Raw genomic sequence first — 12,297 nt, forward strand, 5'->3', positions numbered from 1 at the left:
AGGGCCACTCTACCAGGAATGGGAATGACACACTACAGGAAAATCCTAAACTCTCTCTAATGCCCACAGGTGGTACAGTGTCAGTGTGTCTGGAAGCCATGACTCTGAGTAGGGCTGGAGCCCTGACTTCCTCCCCTCGAAAACTGGCTGACCTCTCACAGTAAGCAGAAGAGCAAAAGAGTAAAAAACATCAGCAGTTGAAATGGCTTCCAGCCCTGGCCAGTTTGGCTCAGCGATTGGAGCGCTGGCCTGCAGTCCAGAAAGACTCGGGTTTGGTTCCCGCTAAGGGCATGTACCTCAGTTGCAGTTTGTACCCGGCCCTGGGTGGGTTGTGTGGGTGGCAGCCACTTGATGTGTCCCTTTCATGTCAATGTTTCTCTCTCTCCGTCCCACTCTACTAAACAAAAAAAAATGGAAAAATGTCCTCGGGTGAGAATTTAAAAAAAAAGAAATGGCTTCCATACTGACCAGAAACAAGGTTCAATTGGTAGGCCAAGCCAAGGGCAAAACTTAACCCTTTATGCCCAATCAACCCCACTGTCCAACCAGTGACCCCACAAGAACCACTCCAGGGACACAACCACTGATCAGAAGGCAGACTTACCGTCTCTCTCCATTGTGCTCAAACTTGATTCTGACGTCACTCTGCCAAAGAAATGATAGACAGGTTAGTGGGTTCTCTGGCAGGTGTTACCCCCAGGTAAGCAACAGGTAGCCCTTTAGCAACATTAAGCAAATATCCCCAATGTTCTGTTCCAACTTCTCTACCTCCTAGGCATTCCTTTCCAATGAGCTGTAGCCTTCCAGTTCTAACCTCAAGGGCAATAAAGCTCTTGGGACAAGATACCTAGGTGGTTGCCCCAGCTTAGTTGCTATGTTTTGGCATCTCATCCCTCTGTATTACCTCCTGGCCAGGATATTCTTCCTTCTTGACTGATGTGACTGAACAGAAAAATAAATCTTAGTACTAATACTTCCTAGCTATATGACCACAAGCAAGTTACTTACCCTCTGAGTCTTAGTTTTTCTATCTGTAGAATGGGACTAAACACATCTAATTTGCAGAGTTGCTATGAGAACTAAATAATATAAGTACAATACCTGATACATAGTAGATATGCAATAAATGGCTGCTGCTGCTGCTGCTGCTATTGATCTCTGTGATCCTCTCAACGCTACCCCCAGTGGGGATAATGTGGGTCCCTGGAAAAATTATCTTATAACTGCCCCCAGCTTTATCCTAAATGACCATCATGGGTAGCCTATAAGCTCTAGGACAACAGGGATCATGTCTTTCTTGTTTAGGAACCCTGGAGACTATCAAAGGGAACGGTATATATTTGTGTTTAATAATATTTGTTAAATGGATTGCTTGGAGAATAGTTGAGTATAAATATCAGAAATAAAAGGAAGTAGAAGTATTAGAATGTTAAGGAACAAATCAAGGAGGAAGAGATATTGTAAAGGGCAAACAAACTGGGAGCTAAAAATGACAGGAGCTAAAAATGACAGAAAAAGGGAAGAGATATGACAGAAGAAAAAAACAAGTACAGAGGAAAAAGAAAAGTAAGATTGTCGAGAAATCAACAAATAATAGAGATGGTGAAGAGAAAGAGTTCATAATCAGTGAGTGAAAACCAAATAAAGAAAGAAACACTTGCCCGGCTGGTGTGGCTCAGTGGGTGAGCATCGACTCATGCACCAAGAGGTCGCTGGTTCAATTCCCAGTCAGGACACATGCCCAGGTTGTGGGCCAAATCCCCAGTGGGGGGCATGCAGGAGGAGGCCAATCGATGTTCTCTCTCATCGATGTTTCTCTCTCTCTCTCTCCAAACTCAATAAAGAAAACAAAAAGTTAAATTAAACAAAAGAGCCCTGGCCGGTTTGGCTCAGCAGTTAGTGCGTCAGACCGTGGACCAGAGAGTCCCGGATTCAGTTCCCACTAGGGGCACGTACCTTGGCTGCTGTTTGTCCCCGGCCCCGGTTGGGGTCGTGTGGGTGGCAACCAGTCGATGTGTCTCTCTCACATCAATGTTTCTCTCTCTCTCTTCCTCCCTCTCTCCCTCCCGCTCTATCTGAAGATAAATGCAAAAATGTCCTCTGGTGAGGATAAAAAAAAAAAAAAGACACATTAATAGACTGGTTTGAAAGAAAATAGAGAGTTTTCGAGTATTTGAAGATGAGGAACACAGAGCAGACAAAAAAGGAAGAGAGTCTGAAAGGTAGAATGGGTGCATAAGGACTTCCTCTTCCCAGGAGAGTAGGGGCCTAGAATTCTCTTCCAGTCCACTGAACTGGACCAGTGGTTCTAATTTACACTCTTAAAATTACTGAAAACCCCAAAGAGCTTTTGTTTATGTCAATTATATCTAATATATGCCGCATTATAAATTAAAACTGAGAAAATTTAAATTTATTTTATTCATTTTAAAATAATTGAAAATAATTACATGTTAACATAAATAAAATTTTAAAGAAAACTATTTTTTAAAAGTTTAGTGAGAGCTGGTTGGGTAGCTTAGTTGGTTAGAGCATCATTCCAATATGCCAAGGTTGAGGGTTACATCCCCAGGCAGGGCACATACAAGAAGCTACCAATAAATGCATAAATAAGTAGAATAACAAATCAATTTCTCTCTCTCAAATCAATATATAATAAGTGAAAAAAAAAAAAAAAGTTTAGCCGGGCTGGTGTGGACTGAGAGGTCCTGGTTTAATTCCCAGTCAGGGCACATGCCCAGGTTGCGGGCTCTGTCCTGGGTAGGGCGTGTGCAGGAGGCAGCCGATCAATGTTTCTCTCCCACATCAATGATTCTAGCTCTCTCTAAAAACAACAAAAAAACATATTTAAAAAAAAAAGTTTAGTGAGAGAATGAAAATCTTTTCAATGCACAGTTAATAGGAGACAGCTGGATTCTCACATCGGCTTCTGCCTTCAATATGTTGTGATAACATGTATCACGTAGCCAGTGGAAAATTTTAATGTATATTCTTAAAAGAATGAAGGTGAAAAAGGTAAGTAACATCTTAGTATTACTGTGAAAATAATTTAGACCTCATGGACTACTGAAAGGGTCTTGGGAACCTCCTACAGGCCCCTAGATCACACCTTGAGGATCGGTGAATTAAAATATAAGCTTACCATCCTCTAACCCATTATTTGAAAGACAAGGAAATGGGGTCAGCAAGATTAATGGGCTTGAATAGGTCACCTACTAAACAGTGGAGACCAAAGTTTCTCTGAGAAACAGGTCTGTGATGTGACAACTCTTCAAAACACAGCCCTGATATAGCCCTCTCATCCCTTAATGTAACATATAGGCAACTTTATCCATGAATAACGTGACAACAGTTAACATTTATTGAGTACATACTATGTACTGAGACTTGTTCTAAGCATGTTACATATTTCAATTAAACGAATCATCACAACAGGTACTATTATCCTTATTTTACAGAAGAAACTGAGTTACAATGAGGTTAAATAAGTTCCCTCAAGGTCATGATGTTTGTAAAAGAAGAACCAAGATTAGAACTGTGGAAGCCCAGCTCTTAATTACCATCCTATGCTTCAAATTAATCATTACACAGGCAAAGGAGGTATATTTTACTCACGGAAGGTGGGTTTCAATGGAAACACTGAAAGAAGAAAACAATCAAAGGATCTTCTGTGATATTACTTTTTGGAACTCATGGAGGAGATGGAAAGATTCCCCTATCTAGGGTAACAATGGAGTCAGAACCAGGAGGCTGGCACCAATCACGCAGCCAGCTATGGGGCCAGCGGGGCTGTAGCTAGGGTTGTGAGGGGATGGGGATGGAGGAGGTAGATGGGGAAGACAGTGTGCCCCACCTGGTCTGCATTCTAGGTGGGGATGAGAGAGGGAGGGTGAGAAGGGAGGAGGAAGAGGAGGAGGAGGAGGAAGGGAGGGTGGGGAGGAGAGAGAGAGAGAGAGCGAGAGAGAGAAGAATGTGTACGTGTGTAGCAGAAAGGTGGGGAGGTGCTGCTGCAGAGGAAGTTATCCTATAGATTCAAGGTTTGTACAAGTGACAGCAGTTTTTACACCGTCTTCTTTTTCTCCTTCCCCTGAAACGCTAAGCAGTTACCAATGCAAGAGCCCTCCAAAGCATGGTGCCTGAGACATGCTGTCATGCTCTGACATGCCACCTCCAGCTTCTCACTATCTCTAGTTCCACAACTGGCTATGGAACAGCCCAAGTGCTCACCAGTTTGCAGTCCTGTCTGTCCCTGCAGGTAGGGTACCGCATCTTTTCACCTCCTCGTGCTCACAGCCCAGGACACCTTGGTGTAGCTCTCTCATTATTATTATTTTTTATTAATAGATTCTATTTTTAGAAAAGTTTTAGATTTACAGAAAAATTGAACAGATAGAGTAATGAGTATCCACGTACTCCCCCTCTACAGTTTCTCCTATTATTAACATGTTATATTGGTATGGAACATTTGTTTTTGTTGTAACTTATTAACCATAGTTTATCCAAATGTCCTTAGATTTATTTTTCTCTGTTGATTTTTAACTAATTTTTTATAGCAATAACAAACACATGCCAATAGCTCTCATTTTTAAACTGGGACAATATTTAGATATACCTACAAAGGAATAAATCAATTTTATTCATGATGAGCCATAATCTAAGCACAATTCAATTAGCCAGAAATTAGTGCATTTAGTTGGAAAGGAAATTAAACTTTTGACTTGAACCACAAATCATTCCACTCAAGACTAACCAAGCCTGTGATAAGTAAGCAGTGTAAGCAAAGAAGCCTAGTTCCTTGAATCCCTTCTCTGATGTGGTGACAGCCTTTTAGAGCACGATGCGGGCTCATGACCAACTTCCATGAATCACATGGTGTGCCCAAATCTGCCAAATCCCTAAATCTGAGTTTCCCTGTCAGGCTGAGGAGAATAGCCATGGACAAGGAAAGTTCAGATAAAGATAACTTAATTCAATTCCTTCCTGCCAAACATTCTCCTTGCCTCTCTGAGGCATTTCAAACTGGCCAAGTCCCCTTTCTCTTCCCTGCCTCTGACTCTATCCCAGCTCAAGGAACCTGCCACTACTCCAGCCACTTCTGCTTCTTTGCTGGTTCCTCTTCCTAACACCCTCTCCCACCCCTTCCCCCACACATGACCTGCCCCTGATGTCTGTACTTATGGCCTCTGGACTTCTCCCCGCTTCCCCACATCTTTCCTCAGTAGAAATAAAAAAAAATCAGGCAGGCAACCTCTAAATAAAAGATTCCCAAATCTCTATGTCCAGCCCCAATCTCTTGAGAAAAATTTCACCTGTCTGCCATGTATTTGAGGCAGATATGCTGTTAAGAATGTAGTACTAGCCCTGGCCAGTTTTGCTCAGCGGTTACAGCGTTGGCCTGTGGACCGGAGAGCCCCAGGTTCGGTTCCCGCTAAGGGCACATACCTTGGTTGCAGTTTGTCCCCAGCCCTGGTTGGGTCATGTGGGTGGCAACCATTCCATATGTCTCTCTCACATAGATGTGTCTCTCCCCCCCATTCCCCGCACTATCTGAAGATAAATGCAAAAATGTCCTCAAGTGAGGATTAAAAAAAAAAAATGTAGTGCTAGCCCAGCCAGTGTGGCTCAGTGGTTGAGCATCGACCCATGCACCAAGAGGTCACAGGTTTGATTCCCGGTCAGGGCACATGCCCAGGTTGTGGGCCCGATCCCCAGTGGGGAGCATGCAAGAGGTGGCCAATCGATGTTCTTTCTCACAGATGTTTCTATCTCTCTCTCCCTCTCCCTTCCTCTCTCTCTCAAATCAAGGAAGGAAGGAAGGAAGGAAGGAAGGAAGGAAGGAAGGAAGGAAGGAAGGAAGGAAGGAAGGAAGGAAGGAAGGGGCACTAATGAACAAAACAAACTAACAAAAAAATAGAACCACAGACATGCAAGCATGACAGTCTGACAGAACTCAGAGGGAAGGTAGAAGGGAAGATGAGAAGAGATTAATCAAAGAACTCATACATATATGCACAGTCCATGGACACAGACAATAGACAGGTGAAGACCTGGGGTGGGTTAGGAGGTGGGTGGAGGAGGACAAAGGGGTGAAGAGAGAATGGGGGACATCTGGTGCATATGGGAGGCAGCCGATCAATGTTTCTCTCTCACATTGATGTTTCTTTTTTTCTCTCTCCCTCCCTTATTCCCTCCCAGTCCCTCTAAAAATCAATAAAAAAAATATCCTCGGGTGAGGATTAACAAAAAGTAAATAAATAAAAATAAAATAAATAAAAACATTTTTTAAAAAAGAATGTATTGATTCAATCTGTCTGGCTTCAAACCCTGAACTTGTTACTAACTTCTCTGTGACTCAGTTTCCTCATCTGTAAAGTAAGAATACTGACAGTATCTATCTCATGGAGTTATCAAACAAATTAAATGAAGTAACTGATAAAGGTATGAGGACAGTACTCTGGTATATCACAAGTGCTCAATAAATAATAACATAGGCCCATTATCCTTTAGCCAAAACTGTTGAGGCCAAAAGTGTTTCAGAAGCACTTTTGGATTTAGAGAGGTAGTATGGTACATGTTCTGTCTATTATGTGACCTCCCCCCCAGGAGGAAGGGGTCTGGGGCAGCACTCCCATGGCAAAGGCAGAATGCCACAGGTATCTTATGCATTGCTTAGGCTCTCTTGAAGTTAGTTTTGGGCTTTGTGACTAATTCTGACCAAATTTCAGACTCTCTTCCCTGGCAGTCACATGTTCTAGATCAGTGGAGCCAACTTCAGTTAGGGTCCCTCTGTACTAGACATATTGTGTTAAGTCACTAAGATTTAGGGTTTATCTGTTAAACTAGTTTTTGTAATGAAAAGTATGAATATTTACAATAAATGGGATAAAGACTATAAACAGTCCTGTGTTCATTCAGACCAGGTTTGTTTGTATTTTTTTTCTTTTTTTTTTTTAATCCTTACCTGAGGAGGATATGTTTTTTTATTTTTATTTTTATTGATTTTAAAAAGAGAGGAAGGAAAGAGGGGGCAGGGGAGAGAAACATTGATTGGTTGTCTCCCGCATGCACCCCCACTGGGGATCAACCTGAAACCTAGGTATGTGCCCTGACTGGGAATTGAACCCTTGATCCTTCGGTGCATGGGAGGACGCTCCAACCAACTGAGTCACACAAAGTTTTGTTGACAAATGAGTTTGCCACAAATTTACCTCCCCCCAAAAATTGCCTTTTAGTTTATAGTACTCTTTGGATTTCAGAACTGCAGATAAGGGACCTGCAAAAACCACACACACAGTCTGACTTTTTCACTGTACTGTCAAACTCAACCTAGCCACAGTCTGCATCAACTACCCTCCCGTCTCAGTGTTGTTATTTCCAACCTTGGTACCACTGTTCTTTTGACTACAGGCTCAAACCTCTGAGTTCTGCTTGATTCTCTCTTTTTTATTATTATTTTCTTTTCCCTCTCCCTCTCCCTCCCCTCCCTTCATTCCTCCCCCCATTCCCCTCTTGATTCCTTCCCCTTCTCACAGCCAGACAGTAAGTTCCAATTCTCTCTTCAAAGGCCTCTGGTATAAGACTGTTACCCATTCTCTCCATCATCACTTTCACTGAGCCCCTTTTTCTCTCATTCCTGGATTCCAAAAGCAACTCTGTACTTCTTGGCAACCCCTTTCCAACATAGTTTACATTCCTCTACAATTTCAATCATCTTAACCACTGCTTTCACCATGTCTCTTCCATATTAAAAAAGTAATCAGTGATCCCCATGACCTTATGAAATACAGTCTAAATTCTCAGCTATCATTCAAAGCCCTCTGGAATTTAAGCTCATTCAGTGTACCTAACCATCTCACATTGTTTGTTCTCTTCAGGAACACTCTCTTCAGACAGATCAATGTCCACCCTATTTCCTGAAATATGCTATATTCATTCCTTTCTTTAGGCCTTTAATCATTCAGTTTTCCATCCTGGAATGCCACTCTTCTTCCTTTCCACCCACCTAAACTTTTTACAGCCTAGTTCAAGTACCACCTTCTCCAGAAATGATTCCATAACTCCTTTGCCCAAGCTCATCTTTCACTTTTCTGGCTTCCTATAGCACTTACTATCTGTACCATATATTTAGGCATACATAGTCATAATTTACCTTAGTTTCTTTTTGAAATGAATTTCTCATTTCCTAATAAGACTGCATGCTTCCTAGGGTACGGTAAACATAATTTATATTTCTTTTGTATGTCTAAGAAACTTAACTATAGGCACATGTTGAAGTAAATGGATGGCACAGCTGCTGTGAAAAAAGTTCCAATACAAAAATTCGTATCTAGACAGGTTCAAGTCCCCCACCTACTACAGCCAATATGGTGAAAGGAACAGTACGAGATGCACCCAGGAGAACAGTGCAGGTCTCCAGGGTGAGCTACAGATTTGGGAACTCAGCAGGGGCAATAAGAGTAACCAACGATGATACCAAAGTCTAAACTCAACAACTGAACATGTAACCAAAGAGGGCTCCAAGAATTTAAAAAAATAATAAATAAATCAGTGTTTGTTAAACAAAGGTTTGTGAACTAATTTTTTTTTTTTTTAATCCTCACCCGAGGACATTTTTCCATCTTTTGTTCAGATAGAGTGGGAGGGAGAGAGAGGAAGAGAAACATCCACGTGAAAGGGACACCTCGAGTGGCTGCCTCCTGCACGACCCAACCAGGGTCAGGGATGAATTGAAACTGAGGTACGTGCCCTTAGCGGGAACCGAACCCGGGCCTCTCTGGACTGCAGGCCGACACTAACTGCTGAGTCAAACCGGCCAGGGCGTGTGAACTAATTTGATCTGGCAAAGGCCTCACCTAGCCATCAGGCCTAGTACCCCTCTTCTCTGATTCTGTAGTGCTCTCTATCCCTGTATTTGCTATATTCTTTAGATGGCTCCCACATCTTTGGCACTGGAGTCCTTATTTTGCCAAAGATAATAAATAAATGAGAATAAAAAGAAAAGGGCAACAAAAATAATTTTATTTGTAAGTGTGACTCTGGCAAGTCCTATGAGATCAGTAGAAGACATGATTATAAAGCAGCTTCTTACAAAGTGAAATACCAGGCTTGTGTATTGCTTTATATTTTATTTTCAAATTAGCCAGCCTATCTTTTTAAGAACCGTTGAAAGACAAAGGAAGTCCGGAAGAGACAGGTCTAGCTTAGTAAACACAAAGGCAGTCTGTTAAATCCCTGATCCTGCTGGGAGGAACAACTCTTAAAATTCTCCTCTAAAACTGATAGCCAAGAGAACTGCTATGCTCGTGCCTGCTATGAAGAAAGCAACTTTCCTATTCTGAAGCAAGCACCCAATAGTGAACATCTAAAAGGACAGCCTGAGACCCTGGGCTCTGTTCAAGTCTCTGCGTACCATTTTGATAAGATTTAAGAGAAACAAGAATCAGGAAATAAGAATCCACCCTGGCCAGTTTGGCTTAACAGTCAAAACTTCAGCCCGAGGACTGAAGGGTCTCAGGTTTGATTCCAGGCCCTGGTTGGGGTCATGGGGGAGGCAACCAATCAATGTGTCTCTCTCACATCAATGTTTCTCTCTCTCTCTCTCTCACCACCTCCCTTTCTTCCACTCTATCTAAAAATCAATGGAAAAATATCCTCGGGTGAGGATTGACAATAACAACAACAAAATGCTCTACGTTCTGTCCATGATCTTAAAACAGCTTTAGGAGGTAGACACAGTGGGTATTATTATCTCTGTATTTCAGATGGAAATACTGAGGTCTATAAAGACTACTAGATTTACACACAGTAAAATTATTGTGACCAGGTGTCAGTCAGAAGATCTGGATTTGCTTCCTGGCTCTACTCAATAACCTTGTGTAATCACTTTGTAAGCGTTAAAGTATTATACACATGCTTATAGTTGTTACAGAAAGCCCTCTGTTAATTATAAAAGCCTATGTTAATGGATTATTAACAACTCAATGGCTTCTGACCAGTAATCTTTTCACTACACTAAGCTGTCAAGCTCACAGAGAAATAACAACTGCTGGATATAAAGCACTGTGAGTTAATAACTGCTAAAGATCCATCTTTTGCACATCAATACCTGCAAAACTATCCATAGGCCCCAGCACACTTAGGATGTGCCATACATCTAAGACTGTCCAGGGACCTAATGTACAGGAGGGAGAATAAAGAACACAAATCCTACCTCCTAGCAAACAGTTCATAGCTGAGCACCTCATTGTTCATGTACTTTCATGTGCTCAGATGCTTAGTTGTTCTCTAAAGCATTCTTTTTAAATTAGTTATTTAGCTCATTTACTTAGGGAAGAAGATGTCTGTCTGAAGTCCTGCCAAGCAGAGATATTAAATTAGGTTTTCTAGTTCTTCCAGGCCTCAGCCCCCAAACAGTTCTGTCACTGAACCCACAGCTCCTCTGGCTTTCCTTGCTGTACCAAGCTTGAGCCCCATGAAGCTGTGCCAATCTCAGCTGCGCCTTATAGCCAGCACTGCCATTTTCACACTAAAGTGCTATTTACCTCTGCCAACGCCACCTCACCCCTGAATAAACAACTTTTCCTGCTGGCCAAAATGCTTGGTTACTTTCAACTGGGACTCTGCAATTTGAATCTTTAGTCCAGTTGACATCTCTTAGCCATTTAAATTAGGTTTTGATCTTTCATTCCTCTCTTCTAAACATGGACCTTCAGGAAGAGATCTGGTAATGGAGAAAACAGTTTACTTCTACCCCAGGCCCAAGTGAACAAAAACAAAAATAATAAAAAATGTGAATTCACTCTGTAAATTGTAAAATCTTATGTTAACATATTATTATTAATGTTTCCAGATTCTTAGGTAGGGTATTTCCATTATATTAAGCTGTAAACACTCTCTTTCTAAAAGCTTCCCCCAACCCCATCTCACTCCATCCTTCCTAGAAATGCATTCACTGAGACACTCTCCTTCTTTCTGCTTTCAGGATTTTGCTGAAGAATACTTCTCCTGGTCAGAAGTTAAACATTTCCCAGGAGAGACTATTCCACAACCTTGACTTTATTAAGGGAAAAAACAATCATTGCCCTTTTACCCAGTATTAGCATAACATTTTGAGCTTCAATTTCTAAACAGCCATGTTTGGTCCACAGCTTCACAAAACATCTTCAAGTATATACTGAATTTCTTGTCCAACAAACCAGTAGTCCCTTATATAGTATATAAAATTGTGCTGTCCAAGACAATAGCCACATGTGGCTATCTACATGTAAAATAATTAAAATTAAATAAAAATTAAAATTTAGTTTATCAGTTGCTCATTAGCTATGTGTAGTAGTGGCTACTACACTGGACAGCACAAATATAGAACATTTCTATCATTATAGAAATTTTATTGGGCAGCATTGATAGAGTCTATTTACAAAAAATATTATTGTGAGAAATGGTGACAGCAGAATACAGGTAACAAGTAACCAATGCTCCCTACAAATCCACAAATTGTCTGGAAAATGAACTCCACACTCTTCCAGCACTAGTATCAGGTTCAAAAGCACATTTTAACTTTAAAAGGTAATTTGGTTTCTTACCAAAAATTTCTTTGTCTCACTGGCCCCTGCATATAAACTTGTTGTTACTGTGGGGCTGTTCAGAAGGGTTGAGCTGCTGCTGTTGTGTTTTTTCTTTAAAAACAAAAAAACTGAAGTTAATAGTTTGTATCTTCTATGCAAGAGAAAAAGTTTGACGACATTCAAGTAAATTATGGGTCCAAATAGCCAGTACCTCTTGCTAAGATTACTTGCTAACCAGAAGTCAGTCTTTTGCACAGTTTCCTACCTTCATAACCACTGACTTCATTCCAATAACAGCAGTAGGCACAATAAAAGATCAGGACTTTTCTTATAATGGCTTTTAGGCTCCAAGCAGAAGGATTCCTAAAAGGTAAACACCCCTCAAGGATCAATCAGGGACCACTCTACCCCTTTTTTTCCCACACTGGTCCATTTGGGCCTTCCAACTCCAGAAAGCTTCTCTTTTTCACCTATGAACTGATATCCAAGCTTATAGTCCCATTTGGAGACAGATCAGCTGACTAGAGCAGAGTTAGCAAGCACACTCCACATAGGAAGACAGGAAGGAAAGTGAGGTCATTAGGCTCAAGCTTGGGGGAGGGGACTCACTTCTGGTAAAATGCTTCTTCCAAAAGCAGTTTTGAAAAGAAATGAACTATGGCAAGGGAGAAACCCCATAATTAGATAGAATAATGTATGAAAATAGTACAAGAATGGGCCCTATTCTGTTGTT

The 12,297-nt window shown here is 41.4% G+C and overlaps 1 protein-coding gene across 4 annotated transcripts in view; it reads right to left on the minus strand.

Moving 5' to 3' along the window:
- The window catches only part of MAP3K3 (mitogen-activated protein kinase kinase kinase 3), a 68,652-nt gene that overhangs the window by 44,448 nt on the left and 11,907 nt on the right, over positions 1 to 12,297 (minus strand). For 2 of the 4 annotated variants that reach the window (XM_036269731.1, XM_036269730.1), the window contains exons 3-4: positions 11,583 to 11,675; positions 605 to 645 (exon numbers count right to left, since the gene is read on the minus strand). In XM_036269731.1, the coding sequence (XP_036125624.1) occupies positions 605 to 645; positions 11,583 to 11,675 (134 nt within the window). The remainder of the gene's footprint in view (positions 1 to 604; positions 646 to 11,582; positions 11,676 to 12,297) is intronic. The other 2 variants (XM_036269733.1, XM_036269732.1) reach the window with 1 other exon arrangement.

The sequence above is a fragment of the Molossus molossus genome, unplaced genomic scaffold (assembly GCF_014108415.1).
Source record: "Molossus molossus isolate mMolMol1 unplaced genomic scaffold, mMolMol1.p scaffold_m16_p_19, whole genome shotgun sequence".
Taxonomy (NCBI): domain Eukaryota; kingdom Metazoa; phylum Chordata; class Mammalia; order Chiroptera; family Molossidae; genus Molossus; species Molossus molossus.